The 20,341-nt window shown below is 37.6% G+C and overlaps 3 protein-coding genes across 4 annotated transcripts in view; 2 read left to right on the top strand and 1 right to left on the bottom strand.

Moving 5' to 3' along the window:
- The window catches only part of s1pr4 (sphingosine-1-phosphate receptor 4), a 525,180-nt gene that overhangs the window by 91,455 nt on the left and 413,384 nt on the right, over positions 1–20,341 (top strand). The window lies entirely within an intron of this gene.
- si:dkey-222f2.1 lies at positions 265–11,875 on the bottom strand. Of its 2 annotated transcripts, none has more exons than XM_691644.9 (9): positions 11,514–11,875; positions 8,294–8,502; positions 6,382–6,442; positions 5,847–5,942; positions 3,961–4,125; positions 3,680–3,805; positions 1,372–1,592; positions 1,219–1,265; positions 265–631 (listed from the first exon to the last, which is right to left on the bottom strand). In XM_691644.9, the coding sequence occupies exons 1-9, from the start codon at positions 11,799–11,801 to the stop codon at positions 528–530; spliced, it is 1,317 nt and encodes a 438-aa protein (XP_696736.2). In that variant the 5' UTR covers positions 11,802–11,875; the 3' UTR covers positions 265–527. The 2 variants fall into 2 exon arrangements, with proteins under 2 accessions (XP_696736.2, XP_021325200.1); XM_021469525.2 differs by having other exon boundaries at positions 3,680–3,796.
- pgbd4 (piggyBac transposable element derived 4) lies at positions 15,467–20,217 on the top strand. The gene is made up of 3 exons (NM_001431425.1): positions 15,467–15,697; positions 17,701–18,972; positions 19,052–20,217. Exons 1-3 carry the CDS (start codon positions 15,546–15,548, stop codon positions 19,506–19,508), a joined length of 1,881 nt encoding a protein of 626 aa, NP_001418354.1. The 5' UTR covers positions 15,467–15,545; the 3' UTR covers positions 19,509–20,217.

Here is a 20,341-nt window from a genome sequence, read left to right as displayed (position 1 = left end):
GTTAATATTTTAGTAAATTGCATAATAAAACATGAATGAGTGTGTGTGGATGTTTCCCAGAGATGGGTTGCGGCTGGAATGGCATCTGCTGCATAAAAACATGCTGGATAAAGTTGACTTTTCATTCCGCTGGAATTTTTAGCTGTGGCGCCCCTGGATTAATAAAGGGACTAAGCTGTAATGAAAATGAATGAATAAATAACAAATCGTAATTTTGCTTGTCAGATTATATTGTGTTGCAAGTGTAAAAAATTTCCACGTGCAAGTTTATCAAACTGAATTTAATCATATTGAATATACATATAACATTGAGTATTTAAATTGAATATAATATATATGCATATAATAGGAATCAAGAACAAGGTCCATGATCTTTCAAAACACAAAAAGAAAAAGAAATTAATTACAGATTAATTTCATTGATTCATAGAAAGACAAGCTACTTGTGTATGTGTATATATACTTGCATAAAGTAAACTATTATAGGTATAGTATAGCATTACATTCCTTTGATTATGCTTGACACTTCAGTGAGTGCTGAATCTGGTGCTGTTTCTGGTTTCGGTAGTCTTGATAACTATTTTAGGTGATGGAGAGCTGTTCTGCTGAAAACCATTCATCCCCTTGGAGTCTGTGACGAAAAATAGAAGCAATGTTCAGATTATGTATGAAGGTAACATTGTCAACATAAAATGTGACCCATTTTACTATCATGATATTGAGTAATAATGGTGTGAAGCAAGCTTAAAGACTAACTGTGCACTTTTTTTGTGAGAAATTTTAACAAGGAAGTGGATGGAAATGTTTAAAATTATCTACAGTTGAGGTCAAAGTTATTAGCCCACCTGTGATATTTTACAAATATTTCCCAAGTGCTGTTTAATGGAGAGGAGCTGCCTATGTTCACCATTAATTTGTATTATTTTTTTAAATATAAAAATTGCTTCTATTTCAGCCAAGCTAAAACAAATGAAAAATAAAATAGGAAATGCGATGAAAATTTCCTTACTCTATTAAACATCACTTGGGAAATATTTGAAAAAGAATAAAAAACCTCACTGGGAAATAATTTTCCCTTCAGCTGTTCTAATGGAAATACTATTCCATAGTCAATATTTACCTTTATTGCATTAACATGTGCACAATGTCACGTAGAAGTCAGATGTTTTGTGCATATACCCTGGCTATTGTTTAATGTTTAATGTCGTTTAGACTTACTGTAGTTGGGAACGGCCTGGATGTTCACAATGGGCTGCTGTCCAATTCTGTGTGAAGTTTTTAAAAGTAATGAGACGGTCAATATTTATTAATGCAAACATTTAAGTTCTCTTGCGTAGTGCCAGAATTTTCTTATAAGGCTCTGTTTTTTACCTGTCTTCTTCGCCTTCCAGCAGCTTCCTATAGGTGGCGATCTCGATATCCAAAGCCAACTTGACGTTCATGAGCTCCTGGTATTCGCGGAGCTGACGGGCCATGTCCTGTTTGGCTCTCTGAAGAGCCTCTTCTAAGTCCTTAATGCGACCTTTAGCTTCCTTCACAGTCATCTCACCACGATCCTCAGCCTCGGCTATCTGGTTCTCCAGGTTAGCACGCTAAATTGATCATAGCATTGAGAGTTAGTAATAGAGCTGTCTTGAAAAATTGTTTGAGAATTCAATTCTGAGATTTACAATATATATCGCTATTCTCTTGAATTAATACTGAGCTTAGATTTAACAGCAGGTTAACTACATTGCTTGCATCCAATTCCTTGCAAATACCACTTTTACCTAAAATTATTAATAAAGTTAGAAAATATTTAGGTAAGTGAATTACAAGAGTGTTCATATTGAGGGTGTTTGTGCACAACAAGCATTTCTTTTTAGCATTTGAGTGTATGGTTAAAAACTATCCTAGAACACCATATGCTGTTAAAACAAACCTAGAAAACTAGCCTAGAGCGCTGTCTGCTATTTAAAACTAGCTAAGAGCACTGACTTCTGTTAAAAACTAGCCGAGAGCCCCATCTGCTGTTAAAAACTAGTGTAGAGCACCGTCTACTGTTAAAAATAGCCTAGAAAACTAGCCTAGAGCGCTGTCTGCTGTTTAAAAACTAGCTTAGAGCGCCATCTGCTGTTAAAAACTAGCCTAGAGCACTGACTTCTGTTAAAAACTAGCCCAGAGCGATGTCTGCTGATTAAAATCTAGCCTAGAGCGCCATCTGCTGTTAAAAACTAGCCTAGAGCACTGACTTCTGTTAAAAACTAGCCTAGAGCACTGACATCTGTTAAAAAATAGCCTAGAGCGCCATCTGCTTTTAAAAACTAGTCTAGAGCACTGACATCTGTTAAAAAATAGCCTAGAGCGCTGTCTGCTGTTATAAACTAGCGTAGAGCGCCATCTGCTGTTTAAAAACTAGAGTAGAGTGATATCTGCTGTTTAAAACTAGTGTAGAGCATCATTAGTGTGTTTAAACTAGCCTAGAGCGCTGTCTGCTGGTAGAAAACTAGCGTAGATCGCTATTTGCTGTATAAAAACTAGTATAGAGCGCTATCTGCTGTTTAAAAACTAGTGTAGAGCGCTATCTGCTGTTTAAAAACTAGCGTAGAGCATCATCATTTTTTTAACTAGCCTAGAACACCATCTGCTGGTATAAACTAGCCTAGAGCACCTTCTACTGGCAAAAACTAACCTAAAGCAACTTCTGCTGGTCAAAACTAGCCTAGACTGCCATCTGCTGTTTAAAAACTAGCCTAGACTGCCACCTGCTGTTTAAAAACTAGCCTAGAGCACTGTCTGCTATTAAAAACTAGCCTATGAGCTGTTTGCTGTTAAAAACTAGCATAGAGCACCATCTGCTGCTTAAAAACTAGTGTAGAGCGCTATCTGCTGTTTAAAAACTAGCGTAGAGCATCATCATTTTTTTAACTAGCCTAGAACACCATCTGCTGGTATAAACTAGCCTAGAGCACCTTCTACTGGCAAAAACTAACCTAAAGCACCTTCTGCTGGTCAAAACTAGCCTAGACTGCCATCTGCTGTTTAAAAACTAGCCTAGACTGCCACCTGCTGTTTAAAAACTAGCCTAGAGCACTGTCTGCTATTAAAAACTAGCCTATGAGCTGTTTGCTGTTAAAAACTAGCATAGAGCGCCATCTGCTGCTTAAAAACTAGTGTAGATTGATATCTGCTGTTTAAAAACTGCGTAGAGCGACATCTGCTGTTTAAAACTAGTGCAGAGCATCATCGGTTTTTTAAAAAGTATCCTAGAATGCTATCTGCAGGTTAAAAACTAGCCTAGAGCGCCTTCTACTGGTAAAAACTAAGCTAAAACACCTTCTGCTGGTCAAAACTAGCCTGAAATGATGTCTGCTGCTGGAAACTAGCCTAGAGCATCAACAGTTTTTGAAAACAAGCAGAGAGTGCTGTATGCTGTTAAAAACTAGTGAAGAGCGCCATCTACTGTTAAAAACTAGCCTAAAGCAACATCTGCTGTTTAAAATGAGCATAGAGCTGCTGTTTAAAACTAGCCAAGAGTGCTATCTACTGTTAAAAACTAAGCTCAGAATCAAATTAAGAGAGTATTGATGCATTTTGAAAATCGCTGAATCAATTTCTCGAACAACCTCACGCCGCAGCTCTAGTTAGCGACCACCATAGGTTTGGGTCACACAAAAGGTTAATGAAGCATGTTTCTCACCTGTGCTTTAATAACCTCGATCTCGCTCTGCAGACGGCTGATCATGCGGTTGATGTCCCCGATCTCTCCTCTGGTGTTTCGCAGCTCGTCGTTGTACTGATTGGCTTGAGACGCCATCTGATCAAACTGACCAACCATAAATCAATGCAATATGCCAGACACTATTTACTGTAGTCATTCTGAGATCGTTTGTTTAGAAACAACAACAAAAAAACACCATTTCATTATCCTAATGACTTGATGTTGACTAATAGGTTCATAACGTTGCGTTTAGTGTGTACCTTGGACTTGTACCAGGATTCAGCCTCTTCGCGGCTCCTGGCTGCGATCTCCTCATATTGAGACTTGACTTCGGCCACGATATGGTCCATGTTGAGGTTTCGTGAGTTGTCCATCTGCACCACCACGGACGTGTCTTGAATGCTGGCCTGCAGCTCACGCAATTCCTGAACCGGTGAGAAGTTAAGGATTATTTATTTGTCATGTAGCTCTGCGCTTTGTCTTTTTGTAAAACGACTTGTATATCAAGCATGCAAAATACTGTTTGCTGATATGTGAATCCATTTTGTTTATTGCTTCACTTTGAATTTATTTTCAAGGTTTACATCTTACATAAATTAAACAATTTGTTGAAGAGTTAGATGAGCTAAAATACTTGTTATAAAATAATGCTTACATGTGTATAAGGTAACATTTGTTTTATTTATTTTCTGTACAATAGGGTGGGTTTATATGCAAATGTATGTATGTGCGTATATAGAGTTGACAAAACGATTTGCCTTCTTATGAAATTGTACGTTTTTAGTTTAGTTTTTTCAAATATTTCCCGTGCTGTTTATCAGATTTTTTTCAACACATTTTTAAAAAACAAAATAAACCAAATTTCTATTAATGAAATTCTTTTGTCTTTGCCATGAGGACTGTACATAAAATTTTACTAATATATTTTTAAAGTTACAAATTTTCTGCCTAAAGTGGCATTTAAAGTTCCATTTAAATTGTATTCGATGTTTGACGTTATCTAACTGAAACACGAAGAGAGGTTGGGACATAGAGTAGCTCCTCCCCTTTAAAAAAATGTCCAATAGTGTTTTTTTTTTTATTTATTTATTAATATTACAGTTCTGCCAGTGAGATTGGTTAAGCTCATCAAATGAAAAGCAAATGAGAAGTGTCTTGAAGGGGTGGGGCTTGTCAGAGACTAGAGCGCATTTGATTGGTCAGATTGATGAGAAACTGAAGTATGAGGGGATGTGGAAAAAAAAATGTTGATTTATTTAGGCGGAGGTGACTAACTTTAAGTTTTGGATGTTTATATAGTTTTATTTCTTCTAAACGCAATTATTTTGGAGCACACTAGCTTAAAGATATCCTTAAGACTAACATTCTGATATACTAACTTAAAAAAAAAAACTTTCATGGGACCTTTAAAGGCTCAACTAGGTTAATTAGGCAAGTTATTGGTAGGCCCACACAGAATCTATGCACGCAGATTTTTTTCCCATCATTAAGTCTATGTATTAACTTGTGTAAATGTCTGTAATTTTGTATTTATTAAGTTTTAAATTAATTTCACTAATATTATTATGATATAATAATATTAAAATGTTCATATGATTTATTTACAAAACAGTTTGTAAAGTAATAAGTTCTGTCTCTTAGTAGAGGTATTATACGAGAGACTTGCTTTGTTTACAAATTAGTGAATCTAATTGGATTTGCATGGTAAACATTAAATAAACGTTAAAAATGTATTATTTGATGATTTAATATATTAAGTTTTTAGTTAAAATACTCCTAAAATCATTCCGCATAAATCCGCAGATTTTTTACACAATTCTCAGCAGAAATAAGCAAAAGTCTGCAGATTCTGTCTGGTCCTAGTCATTGGACAACATTGGTTTATTCAGAAGACAATCAAAAAATAATAATAAACATTTCTTAAGAGGGCTTATAATATTGCGCTCTTATTAGTTTTTAATTTTTAAATATGTTTTTTATTCCAGTCCAACTAAAAGAAACAAGAATTTCCCCCTGCTATTAGAAAACACTAATATTAGAAAATATTTTCTTATTCTGTTCAACAGAACCTGGGAAATAACTGAAAAAGAATGGAAATTTCACAGGAGGGCTAATAATATAGTCTTGAACCGAATGCGTGCATCACCTCGTCATAAATGGTTCTCAGAAAGTTGATCTCGTCAGTCAGCGCACCAACTTTGTCCTCCAAATCAGCTTTCACCAGATACGCCGAGTCTACATCCTGCGGGACACATAGCACTTCTCAAATGAAACCTTGTCAAACTTGTACGTCGTCCTCGGGCACTCATACCAACATATCAGTAGAGCTACATCGTGTACATATCCTTAGTATGCAAGTTTGACTTGTTGCTGCTCTCTGTAGGCCATTGAAAACAGATCTCCTCTAGTGTATAAATAATGCCGTATCCCCACCCAGGCTTTTGTCAATGGTGATTTGATCCCTCCAGACTCTTTACCCCTCCCAATCGACTCATTGTTCGCTCTCCTAGGCTGCTTTTATTCAGCGTGTTGTGAAAGTTTAACTTTCCCTGCTCCTGAAAGTCCACCTTTTTATTTGGTAACCTGCCCTGACTTCAACATTGCAATGAGGTCATTGGTTTAAGTTTCGTAATGTGGCAAAAAAAGACCACTTTTGACCTTTGAACACTAAAACATCTCACCTTTTTAAGGATCACAAAGTCATTTTCCAGGTTGTTCCTTTTGTTGATCTCATCTTCATACCTGAGTTAAAGAAAAAACAAAGTGGTAAATTTTAACAAAAACACAATTATTCTAAATACATGGATATTTTGGATGCTTTTTGATGATACCCATTTTGTGTATTATTCATTCATTAATTTTCTTTTCGGCTTAGTCCCTTTATTAATCCGGGTTTGCCGCAGCAGTATAAACCGCCACTTATCCAGCACATTTTTACACAGCGTATGCCATTCCAGCCGCAACCCATCTCTGGGAAACATCCACACACACTCATACACTACGGACAATTTAGCCAACCCAATTCACCTGTACCACGTCTTTGGACTGTGGTGGAAACCGGAGCACCTGGAGGAAACCCACCCGAACGCAGGGAGAACATGCAAACTCCACACAGAAACACCAACTGACCCAGCCGAGGCTCGAACCAGCAAACTTCTTCCAGTGAGGCGACAGCACTACTTACTGCGCCACTGCGTCACCTATTTTGAGTATCAGACGATGTAAATTAAATAAATTGTGATTAAATGATTTGTAGTTTGGATTCTAGTACAGAGGGCCAGTAAAAATTGGTTTCATTTTCATTTTAAAGCACTTTAAAATGTTCCCAATGCAACTATACTAGGTTGTATTGACATAATTAATTATTGGGTCAATTGCGGAATCAATGGGTTAATACGTGTTTAAATTTAATTAAAATTAAAATTTAAGTTTAAATTTAATTAAACGGTGGACCAAATATAGACAAACCCAATGTTTGATTGATTTTTTTTTTTCTATTAAATTGAACTTTTTAACTCATTTTGTTCTATAATTGGCCCAATAATACAATAGGTCGATCCAACTCAGCATTTTTTAGAGTGTACCAGTTGATCCAAAGTACTGTAAAATAAAGAAATAAAAAGAAATAACACACTGTACAGTCAACGCTTTTCTGGGGCCAGGTCGCAGGGGCGGTAATCGTAGGAGAGAACCCAGGACTTCCCGCGCCCCAGACGCTTCCTCCAGCTCCTCCGGGGCCTTCCCAGGCCAACCGGGAGACATAGTCCCTCCAGCATGTCCTGGGTTTTCTCCGAGGCCTCCTTCAGGTGGGATATGCCTGGAACGCCTCCCTAAGGTGTCCAGGAGGCATCCGAAACAGATGCCTGAGCCACCTCAGCTGACTTCTCTCGATGTGGAGGAGAATCGGCTCTACTTCGAGCTCCTCCCGGGTGACAGAGCTCCTCGACCTATCTATAAGGGTGAGCCCTGCCACCCTAGGAAGAAAACTCATTTCGGCCTCTTGTATCCGAGATCTTGTCCTTTCAGACATGGCCCACAGCTCATGACCATAGGTGAGAGTAGGAACGTAGATTGACCGGTAAATCAAGAGCTTTGCCTTTCGGCTGAGCTCCTTCTTTACCACAATAAACCAATACATCGTCCACATTACTGCTGCCACTGCACCAATCCGCCTGTCAATCTCACGTTCCATCCTTCCCTCACTCGTCAACAAAACCCCTAGATACTTAAACTCCTCTACCTGGGGTAAGGACTTTCCTCCAACCTAGAGATGGCAAACCACCATTTCCTGGTGGAGACCTTTAAGCATGTACTTCACCAAAAAAATCCAAATTACCTGATTATTTACTCTCCCTTATGTTATGAGTTTCCTTTTTCTCTCTCACACAGAAGATATTTTGAACAATGCTGGTTGATGCTACTAATTGACATCCATTGTAGGAAAGAAAATACTAAGGAAGTCAATGGAAACCGGCATTTTTTTTAAATATCTTGTTGTGTTCAACAGATGAAGTAAAAGATGCCAGATATTTTCATATTTGATTGAACTATGCCTTTAAATGTTGGTTGTTTGTGTAGATCGATGTGCTTTACTTGTGTTTGAAGTCCTCTACGAGACCCTGCATGTTCCTCAGCTCTCCGTCCAGCTTGGTCCTGTCGTTGTTCACCACGTCCATCTGTCGGCGCAGGTTGGCCATGTAAGCCTCAAACATGGGCTCGACGTTGGAGCGTCCTGGAGTCTGGGTTTGCAGCAGCTCCCATTTGGTTTCCAACATTTTGTTCTGCTGCTCTAAGAAGCGCACCTACACAGGTAACCAACCATAAATATTTTTGAAGTTATATGTTATGACGTTATACACAAAATCAGATTGGAACCTGTTAATACATCTATTTCTCATTGTTTTGTGGATTTGTTTGGAATAAATGGGTCATTTTGGATGATGAGGCATTATTAAAGGGATTAGTTTTGTTTATTTTTTGGGGATTAATGGGTCATTTTGGATGATGAGAAATTTTTTTGAAATTTTTGAGGGGTTAGTTCACCCCAAAACATGAAAATTCCCCCATCATCTATTCATTCATGTGGTTTTAAACCTTCAAGAGTTCTTCTCTTCAGTTAAAAATGCTGGTTGTTTGGCTCCCATTGACTTCCTTTGTAATTTGTTTTCCTACTTTGGAAGTTAATGGGTCAAAGCCTTCTTCAAAATACAGAACAACAGAATAAATTAACTCATATAAATGTGTAAAACCACATGAGGGTAAATAAATGATAAGGTAATTTCCATTTCGGGGGAACTATCCCTTTAAAGTACCCAATGTTATGCGGCGCAAACTGGAACACCAGGTGAATCCTCAAGTGGCATCTATTATATCATCAAGTAAATGTCACTCTATCTTTAAACCCAACATACTGAGATTACAAAGTTGACTGGAGTTTCCTGTCAAGAACAAAGAAGAAAGAGCTCTTCTTTGGGACTTTGTTTGGTTCATTGCACATCCTGAAAGCCCGGCCGCTTTAATTGATGCCCACCCTGCCAGGATGGACTCATTAACAGAGCAATATGACTCCGCATTAGCTGAACGCTAACACTCCGGAGAGTAGCGGCTGACCTAGTTGGGCTCTTCGTAAAACCTTAACTTCCAGCACTTTAAAAGCCGACCTGAGACCCGTGTTGGAGGACCCAGCCCTGCCCCGACCCACAACAGTGACTTGGTTGTACTTGAGTGCGATTGAAGTGTCGATTTCAGTCCGGCAGGCTCCTGGGATTCGGTTGCATTGTCCTCGGGCGCACAAAAGCTTCCTTCATACTCGCTGGGATAGTGCTGTCTTCGGTGGCTTGGTCAGATCTGACCTGCTTTTTATCAGGTTACAGGCTTCAGAGAAATGGGTCACGCTACAGAACTATCGTTTTCATGCGAGTACCTAATCTGCTTTCTCTTGAGGTTTGAGATGTTGATGTTAGCTGTTAGTGTGAAGACGTTATCATCGTCATCAACACTCTAGTGGCTTGAACATGCAAAGACCTTTACCTTTTTTTGACTGGTGCTCTACAAAACCTTTTTTTTAACTGATGCTCTACAAAATATTGAGTTTCTTAATATACAAATTTTGAATGAAAGTTCCAACTGTACATTATTATGCAAAGACCTCTTTTTTTTTTTACTGACGCTCTACAAAACTCTACTTTTTTAGACTAACAATGTATAAAACTATAATTGTTTTGAAAGACGCTCTACAAAACTAATTTTTTGACTGACGCTCTACAAACCTGACCTTTTTTTGACTGACGCTCTACAACACTGTTTTTTTTGGACTGACAATGTATAAAGCTCATTTTTTTAACTGACTTAACTGACACTCTACAAAACATTTATTTTTTTGACTGGTCTCTATAAAACTATAATTTTTTGACTGACGCTCTACAAAACTAATTATTTGACTGACGCTCTACAAAACAATACGTTTTTGGACTGACTCTCTACAAAACAATCATTTTATGACTGACGCTCTACAAAACAACTTTTTTTGGACTGACAATTTATGAAACACAACTGACACTCTACAAAACAGTTATTTTTGACTGACGCTCTACAAAACAATAATTTTTTTGACTGATGCTATGCAAAACTATTTGTTTTTACTTGCGCTGCACAAATTTTTTCTTTTTTGCATTGACAATGTATAAAACAAATTTTTTTGACTGATGCTCTACAAAACTATATATTTTTGACAAACGTTCTACAAAACTATATTTTTTGAATGTGCTCTACAAAACTAATTCTTTTGACTTGCACTTTACAAAACTCAACTTTTTTGGATTGACAATGTATAAAACTGTCAATTTTTAACTGACACTCTACAAAACTGTACTTTTTTTGACCGATGCTCTACAAAATTTCTCAATATACTTGATAGTCCCAGCTGTACATTATCATCCAAAGACCTGGTTTTTTTTTTTTTTGTTTTTTGTTATTTTGGTGACTGATGCTCTGCAAAAATCTACTTTTTTGACCGATGCTCTACAAAATTTTGGTTTATCAATATACTATCATTAAATAAAAGTTCCAAATGTATAATATCATGCAAATACCTCTATTATTTTCTTTGGACTGACACTCTACAAAACTACTTTTTTTGGACTGATAGTGTGTAAAACTGTCCTTTTTTTTGACTGACGCTCTACAAAACTCAATTTTTTGACTGATGCTCTTTTATAATATTGAGCTTCTCAATTTATCTTTTTCATTTAATAAAAAGCTGTAAGTTTTTTTTTTTTACCTCTACCCCACTCCCTATCACCTTTTTTTTGACTAAAGCTCAACAAAATATCACTTTAAAAGATATTCTCAATATTCTTTTCTCAATTGAATGAAAGACCCAACTGTACCTTATCTTGCAAAGACATCTACTTTTTTTGACTGATGTTCTACAGAGTATTGAGTTTTTCAATTAATTTTTTTTTATCAAATGAAAGAACCAATTGTATTATTTCAGACCTCTACCCATCACCCTCCCTCTTTTTTGACTCTTGAATGCACTGTAAAATTTAGAGTTTCTCAATTTACTTTTTCTCATTGAATGAAAGACCCAACTAAGACCTTTATGCCATCACCCTCCCTCCTTTTTTCTCCTTTTTTTGATTAACGCTCTAAAAACATGTCACTTTACAAAAAGTTTTTCAAAATACTTTTTTCAATCGAACGAAGACCCAACCTCATCTTGTGCAAACAATTCAACAGTTTTTTTTTTTGTTGACTGTTGCTCTACAAAATATTGAGTTTCTCAACACTTTACCGAAAGCCCCAACTGTACCTTATCGATGAAGGTGGCGAAGCGGTTGTTCAGGGACTTGATCTGCTCTTTCTCCTGAGTGCGCACCATTTGGATGTTGGGGTCGATCTCCAGGTTAAGAGGCGCCAGAAGGCTCTTGTTAACAGAGACGCTGGCGATCGGCGGCCCCAAATAGGCAGAGCTGGTGCTAAAACTTGGGGCAGATGCTCCCAAGGAGATCCCACTTAAACTGCTGTACCCATAACCTCCCATCTTTCCGCTGCTCCTCACAGAGCTGCTGGAACTGATGCGCTTGCTTCTCAGACTCATGATGACAAAAAAAGTGGTGCAGAGCTGCGGAGGTTTGGGATGAGAACCGGTGGGCAGACCTGAGCACAGAGGGTGTCTCTTGGTGGAAAGGCTGGGCTTATAAAGTGCCACCAGGATGGGGTGGAGAGTTGATATTGTGGGAGAACCTGTTTCAGATTGGACAAACACACACACACTGCTTTATCTGAGCTCCCGGATCAGCCGCAAGCACACGCTAACTCTCTCGCGCTCTCTTAGAGTTTCACCGTGCTCAAATTGCATCTAAATGTTTAATGTGACCCTCATGATACTGAAAGCCCTACAGAAATTCACTATTAGTATCATACATGCTATAGTTTAGGGCCTATATACCTTTATGTTAAAGGTATCGATCAGCCAAAAAAAATGTAAATTTACTTGCTCTCAAGTGGTTTCCAACCTTAATGAGTAACTTCTGTTGAACACAAAAAAAGAGTTTCATAAAAAAGCTGAAAACATGTAACCATTGACTTCAATAGTACACTCTCAGAAATACAGGAGCTACAGAAGGTACAGGAGCTGTCACTGGGGCAGTACCTTTTCAAAAGGTACATATTTGTATCTATAGGGTCAATGATGGTACTTTTTAGATACATTTGGGCACTAATATGCACCTTAGAGGTACCACTGTGGACCCTTTGGGTACACGTATGTATCTTTTGAAAAGGTACTGCCCCAGTGACAGCTCTTGTACCTTTATTTCCGAGAGTGTAGGGAAATAAAAATACTATGGAAGTCAATACAGGTTTACAGCTTTCTTCAAAATATTGTCTTTAGTGTTTGACTGATTAAAGAAACTTATAAATGCCTGAAACAAGTACAGGGTGAGTAAATGAAGACACAATTGTCATTTTGGGTGAACTATCCCTTCCCTTTAAATAATAATCGGAGGCATCGGTTTGAAAAAAATGACATAATGATATAAAACCCGAAAAAATAAATGCTTTTGCTTGACCAAAATACTTTGAAATATGGAGCACTGAATAAAATAAGACTTTTTTGTGGTTAATATAACCAATTTAGTATGCGCTCTTCTGAATCAAACATGCAATGTTTTTTCAGTTAGCAAAACTGTTTATTTTTGCAGCAGTTAAAAACGTGTTTGGAGCGCCACCTACTGTTTGAATCAGGTATTTAAATGCTGATTTTGGTGTATTTATAATTATTGTACATTCATAAATAACATATAGCTGTTTCTGTTATCAAATGCTGATGCATATTACGATTAATTTGCTACACTGTAAAAAATGCTGGGTTCCACACAATTCCTTCATGTTGTCCCAACACAGATAGATTATGTTAACTTAATTGTTTTTTACAAATTTAAATGGATTGAACATAAAACAGTGGCTCAGTGGTTAGCACTGTGGCCTTACAGCAAGTAGGTCTCTGGTTCGAGTCCTGGCTGGGTCAGTTGGCATTTCTGTATGTTGTTTGCATGTTCTCCCAGTGTTCTCTTGGGTTTTATCCGGGAGCTCCGGTTTCCCCCACAGTCCAAACACATGCGCTATAGGAGAATTGAATAAACTACGTTGGCGTAGTGTATGTGTGGGAATTCAAGAGTGTATGGGTGTTTCCCAGTACTGGGTTGCAGCTGGAAGGGCATCCACTGCATAAAACATATGCTGATAAGTTGGTGCTTCATTCCGCTGTGGCAACCCCTGATAAATAAAGGAACTAATCAGATGGAAACAAATGAACATAAAAACTTTAATATTGTGTTGATTCAGCTCGTTTTTAAAAAAAAGTAGTTTAAACAAATTGCAAAAAAAATGATTTAAGTTACCTGTTGCTGTACTATTATGCAAAGAAAATGCTATTCTTCCACTTAAGCAGTAGTTTAAGGATTTGGATGCTAAGAGTTTCACCTACTGGTAAGTTTTTACTTGATTTGCTTTAGATGGTTTTGTCATACAAAATCTCAAATCCATTTGTTAGATGGTCTTATTTATTGTTAAGAGATGCCCAAAATAGGGCCCGCGGGCCAAAGTTAGTCCATGGTAACCTATTATTTGGCCCGTCATCCCATCTGAGAACAGAGGGACAACAATAGGAATTTTTTTACCCATGTAATTTTGTTATATATGTATAGTGTTATTATAGTATATACTGTTCTTTAATACAAAAACAAATCTCATGAGATGACTAATTTAATAAATATTTCCTAAAATTTCATTTAGAATACAACGTGTTATTTTGGTTTTTTTTGAACTACAACAAAAAAATAGAGACGGAAGCTTATCTTATTAATCTTTTGATACTAATTACAAAGTACCATATTCACAGATGACAATTTAATAACCCAAAAACCATTTTATCCTGCTATACTAATTGAATTAAGCTAAGTTTATTTATAAACTAATTTCGAGAGGAGCACGTGCTTATGATTGATAGCACCTGGTCCACATTAGCTAACACTGATTTACCAAACAGACGACTCCTTAACCGCTATAAATAACCAGAGTATCTTACTTCAGCCATCTTTGTCTTGAAGAATCCCCCCTTCCACCCCTACTCCTCCCATGTCCTTGTCAGGACAGCACGGAGGCCAAGTGGTTAGCACCACGGCTGCACAGCAAGAATGTCACCGGTTCGGACACTTCCTGGCCAGGTCGGCATTTCTGTGCGGAGTTTGCATGTTCTCCTCGCGTTTGCGTGGGTTTTCGCTGGGCTCTCCGGTTTCCTCCCACCGACCAAAAACATGTAACAAAAGCTTTTTCACTTGAAATCTTCAGGATTGTGTAATATCACAAGGCCTTTTTTTGTTAGTAGGCTATGTTTACTTACACATATTTGTTTGTCTTATATGTTTTGTTCTGTACACACTTGACATTTTTTTTCTTTTCCCTTTCTTTTTGTATTGTTCTAAATGTTGTTCTTTAATAAATACAAACACACTTCTTTGCTCGGGACAATTGCTCCCAGTCGCCCCCTGTCGTTTAAAAGTAATAAATTAACCAAACGAACCAAAATACCAGATTGCAATGGTTACCGTGGCAATTTAAGAATCTTGGAATCAGGTGTATACTCATTTAAAGCATGTAAACAGATGTACTAACCCACATTCCACATTATTTAAGCTGGTACTTTCACATAAAGGTTGTGTGATTCCTTCTTACTGGTTTTGGTGTAGTTGATATTATTTTAATGTTCATTAAGCAGGGGTGTCCAACCTTGGTCCTGGAGGGCCGGTGTCCTGCATAGTTTAGCTCTAACTTCCTTCAACACACCTCCCTGAAGGTTTTTAGTATACCTAGAAAGAGCTTGATTAGCTGCTTCATGTGTGTTTAATTGGGGTTGGAACTTAAATATGCAGGACACTAGCCCTACAGGACCGAGTTTGGACACCCCTGATTTAAAGCCATCAAGCTTTCTCTTTACAAAAGTAATATATCTGTCATTATTCCCCTAGCCTAACAACAACAACAAGCCCAACACTAGTGCTGAATAAATCATTTAATCAGAATGACTAAAGTTTTTAGACTCCCACAAGGTGACAAAAGCAGAAGTCCCGTTCCTGTGGAGGTAAATGTGGGCGTATATTACATGTTCCTCCAGATTCCCGCTATACAGCGCATTGGCCAATGAAATCGTTGCATACTGGTATAAACAAAAAAAAGTAGCCAATGAGAGGGCAGTGCTCTCCGCGTGACAATATTTAGTCGTGTTTGCGGTCAGTGCTAATAAGAAAAAATGGATTAAACGAAAGGGATAAGAACTGAAAATATGGATAAAACGAATGGACAAACAACAGAGGAGAGTGTTGATGCTAGCAACACTGAGGAAAGCGATGAAGCCCTTGAATCGTCATGCGAAAGCTCTTCTTCCAATGCAGACTCTGACGAGGAGGTTTACCTCAAGACGCTGGATGAATTATGGTAAAGTTGGTTTTATATTCACATATTTAATCAGTGACAACTTGTAACATGCTACATATATTGTTTACCATGGCACATTGAATATTGGGTCTGAAATCACATGAAAGTATGACTTAAAAACAATATTAGCACTATTTGTTTGACTGTAAAAATGTTTTACGTTGATAGTCATTGGCTGCTGTTATTAATTCGCCATTTATCAGTTGCAAGTAACATTTTAAAGAAATTATATAAATGTGTGAATATAAAACCAACTGTACCTCAATACATGTTAGAGTAGCTTAATACACTTAAACTGCTAAAATTGTTTTTTATTTCATGTTTACTGACGGAAATATCACATTTGAAATGATATCAACAAATGTATGCTACATTAGAATGATCTGTACTCACCAATGCTAATGTTGTCTTTTGTTTAGCCGATTAATATACAAATTAAAATGGTTTTATACTTGATAACACTAGCATTGGTGTTGGGGATTGAGGTAAAGTTGGTTTTATAATTACATATTTGATCAGTATCAACTTGTAACATGCTCCCTTTATTGTTTACCATGGTACTTTAAATATTTGGTCGGAAACCACATGCATGTATGACTTGAAAACAACATTAGCATTATTTGTTTGACTGTAAACAATGTTGTATGTTGATAGTCGTTGGCTGCTTATGTGATTTTAGCATTTGCACATGATATGTTTGTGAAATTATATTGTTTAGGAGAATGTCAGAAAGTATGAATATAAAACCAACTTTACCTCAATAGTTCGTTTTATATTTGGATATTCAGACATTCTTCTTAAGAATATAACTACAGAAGAGCATTCTTTGCTAATTCTAAATGGGACAATCATATTACCATCCAATTAATACCAAAGTACAACATTGTTTACAATCGATTAGATAGTGCTGATATTGATTTCAAGTCATACTTGCATGCTATTTTAGACAGAATATTCAAAGTAGCATGATAAACAATATAGATACCGTAAAATGAACAAATGTGCGATTATAAAACCAACGTTACCTCAATGAATAAAGGCTGAGTTATACGGGGGAAAATATGATGCAAGTCCTCGCATATAGTGATAACAATGTATAGACCATTTCAATGTGGTCATGTTATTGGCCCATGAACATTTTCTGCTTGTTATTAAACCATTTCAAAATTGCAACAAGAGGCAATTTGATCATAACTTAATGTTAAAACAGACATCATGACATTACATATCAATATGTGAGACTTTTCGGTTGCTCAGAAGCTATAGACATAAAAAATGTCAAGCAGAAAATACGTTGGGACCATTGTTTTTGTTTACATCCGTCAAAATGTTTCTATAAATGACTGTGTAGTGCCGTTTCTGTAGGCTCAATCCATTAGTTAAAGATTGTGGTCAAGTTAGTTTTATATTCACACATTCAGACCTTCTCCTTCGTAATATAATGTCACATAAATATTATTAGTAAATTCTCAATGTTTCATATGTTTACTTATTATTTATACGTGATCATATTCTCACTTTATTAACTTCAGGGCAAATGTTTGATTAAAAATAAACAAACAAAAAATAAATATTACTAAAATATCAAAAGACTTCCTAAAACTAATGATTACAGTGAAATAAAGCAAAATGCAAACACTGTACTTGCGAGATTGCAACTTTCTCACAATACTGGTATTTTTGTTATACAACTGTGCACTATTGCGCTCATATAAATTCTGAAAAATTATTTGCGAAACAATGAAATAAATGATTGGGCGTAATTTGAATATTTGGACTTTTTATTTTGTCCATATGCATCATCATAATGCACAATGCTAATCTGAATAATACATTATCAACTCTATAGCTGCTTTACAGCAGAAATGTTGACATTTCATAATTGTTACATTTTTATTATTCTCTGTAGCTCCTTTAAACGATACATAATATCAATAAATGTGAAAAGAAATTCTGCCCCTGTATGTTTAAAACACTAAGGAAGTTTCGTTTTCATGCAACAGGTCCCCAGATGGCTCTGATGAGGAATGGTGTCCCGAAGTCACCCCACAAAGGAAGAAGAGAAAACATCAGTCTTCTGTATCTCCATCCCCAGCAAAGTCTCATAGGTCTGCTTCACCTGGGTCTGCACAGAGTGCCAAAGGGAAAGGGAAACATAAAGGCAGGATGAGACAACATGTATCCACATCCAACAGTATTTTAGAAAGCAAGTGGAAAAGTGTAGATGAGCCTGATATTGAGCCGCCTCAGCTATTGTTTAAACCCAAACGTACACCCGGCCCACAGTTAATATCCACTGCGTCATTCAGCGTTCTGCAATATTTTGAGTTATTCTTTTCACAACCAGTGATGCAGAAAATAGTAGATCATTCGAACATCTTTGGCGCCATGCGTCATGAGGCAAGGAAGAGAAAGTGGAAGGACATTACTGTAGCTGATCTGAAATCATTCATAGCCATGGTGATTTACATGGGCATAGTGAAATGCTTCAATCTGCAAGACTATTGGAGGATGTCTGACGTCTACAGTCTGCCATATCCTGCAAAAATCATGTCTCGTATTAAATTTCTTACCATAAGTTGGGCTCTTCATCTTAGTGATCCTAAAGTGGATGCAGAAAATGACAAGAAGAGAGGAACACCTCAATACGACCCGCTGTGTAAGATCAAACCGCTGTACCAGGACATTAGAGATGCTTGCAAAGCTTCATTTCATCCTCATCAGAACATCTCCATCGATGAAAGAATGGTGGCGTCAAAGGCTAGACATGGCCTCATACAGTACATAAGTGAACCCACAAAATGGGGGTACAAACTGTTTGTGCTGGCAGATTCCCTCTGCGCCTACACGTGGGACTTCTTCATTTATGAGGGAAAGGTGAAAACGGAGCAGAGGAAAGGTATAAGTTATGATTCTGTCATGGCGCTGATTGATGAACGGGTGTTGGGCACTGGATACAAGCTGTTTGTCGACAACTTTTACACCAGTCCCACACTCTTCAGAGATCTGCTCAGCAAGAAGATCGGGGCTTGTGGCACGATTCGACCAAACCGCATCAACCACACAGAGACTGAGGCTCCTCGTGGGAATATTCGCTGGTTTAGAGAAGACGGTCTGCTCTTTGTTGAGTGGAAGGACAAGAGAGACGTGCTGATGTGCTCCACCTTTCATAAAGCGTATAACGGAGACTATATAAAGCGGAATGTGAAAGGAAAAGGTAGCGTTTGGGGTGTTAAGGAATTTCCTGTTCCGGGTGCCGTGTTGGACTACAACAAGTAAGTTTATTTTCAGTGTTAAATCATCTTGTCCTTTATTCGCTAAACTGTACATCTGATACATTTCTTTTCATTACAGATACAAGGGAGGAGAGGATGTGTCTAATGCACTAATCGGGTATTACACCGTTTTTCGTCAAACAAAGAAGTGGTATCGGTCCTTTTTCTACCACTTTGTCGACATCGCCATAGTCAATGCCTTCATTCTGCACCAGCAGATGGCCAAGTCGAAGAACCAGAAGGCCATGACCCAGAAGGCCTTTCGTGAAACACTTATTACAGAGCTTACAGGAATAGGGTCTGCCTCAACCTCTACCCCTAAGGCTCCTGTTCCTACCACTGGCCTCCACCTGCCCAGGTACATCAGTGGGGACAGCACAGTAGGAAGGCGGAAATGCAAACTGTGTCAACTTAAAACACCAATGATCTGTGCAACTTGTGATGTTGCATTGTGCCTTGTTTCAAATCGCAACTGTTACGTTAAGTGGCATGAACAAGATAGTGATAGCGAGGAGGATGACGATGATGACGACTGAAGCTCCAACATTTTTCCAATTCGTTGATCCTAGGGGAAAAAAGTCATGCACAGAAAGCTTGCAAGCAAGTCTAATGTGGTTTCTCAACCACGTTCCTGGAAGACCAGCAACACTGCATGTTTTTACTGTCTCCTTTGTCTTTCAGTTTCAGATAATGAGCTGATGATCTGAATCAGGTGTGTTTGTTTAAGGAGATACATGGGGCTTACACATTTGTTATGAGTCTGTTACAGGACAAACTGCAAAACGATTCAAAGTTGAATCTCATGCAGTGACATTCAAGTCGAAAAGGAAGTATTCTGTCAATTTAATTGATCCTGAATATAGATTGGCCGTACGTCAGAGGTATAGACACGCATACCAAACAACATTATGGGTAAATGTCCGTGCCCCTCACCAAGCTTTGAAACCAGCATACAACCCACGTCTCATAGACATCTAAACGTAGACAGCTTGGCTAAAACAAGGCTTAACTTGGGCTGTCAGTGAAAATCTAATAGACATCTAAGAATATCCCAAAACTAGACTAGACGCCAAATAGACAGATTAGACAGACTTTATATGTGTAGGCATTCATTTCTGATTGTTTGATGACTAGTCTAGTTTTGGCCTATCCTTAGATGTCTGTTAGATTTTCTCTGACAGCCCAATTTTAGCCTTGTATTAGCCAAGGTGACTATGTTTAGACGTCTATTAGACATCTTTTAAAATCAAAACAAAAAAAAATTTTTGCCGGGAATACACTGCAGCAGTAATTCTCAAGCAACCATCTGTCTTGTTCATCACAAAATTCTCTGTGGAATAATTTATCAGACACTATTTTGGCTTTTACT

Source organism: Danio rerio, chromosome 22 (assembly GCF_049306965.1).
Source record: "Danio rerio strain Tuebingen ecotype United States chromosome 22, GRCz12tu, whole genome shotgun sequence".
NCBI classification, from domain to species: Eukaryota; Metazoa; Chordata; class Actinopteri; order Cypriniformes; family Danionidae; genus Danio; species Danio rerio.
Note: the sequence above shows the minus strand (reverse complement) of the source record. Positions and strands in the feature narration are given on the sequence as shown.

Bases quoted from the DNA above. Each gene is read 5' to 3' on its own strand.
- si:dkey-222f2.1 (XM_691644.9), bottom strand. From the start codon at position 11,801: ATGAGTCTGAGAAGCAAGCGCATCAGTTCCAGCAGCTCTGTGAGGAGC. The intron at 6,443-8,293 runs GTAAAGCACATC...TCTTTAACTCAG, and splicing joins GTAGAGGACTTCAAACACAA to GTATGAAGATGAGATCAACA. The intron at 1,593-3,679 runs GTGAGAAACATG...TGATCAATTTAG, and splicing joins TCGAGGTTATTAAAGCACAG to CGTGCTAACCTGGAGAACCA.
- pgbd4 (NM_001431425.1), top strand. From the start codon at position 15,546: ATGGATAAAACGAATGGACAAACAACAGAGGAGAGTGTTGATGCTAGC. The intron at 15,698-17,700 runs GTAAAGTTGGTT...TTCATGCAACAG, and splicing joins AAGACGCTGGATGAATTATG to GTCCCCAGATGGCTCTGATG. The intron at 18,973-19,051 runs GTAAGTTTATTT...TTTTCATTACAG, and splicing joins GCCGTGTTGGACTACAACAA to ATACAAGGGAGGAGAGGATG.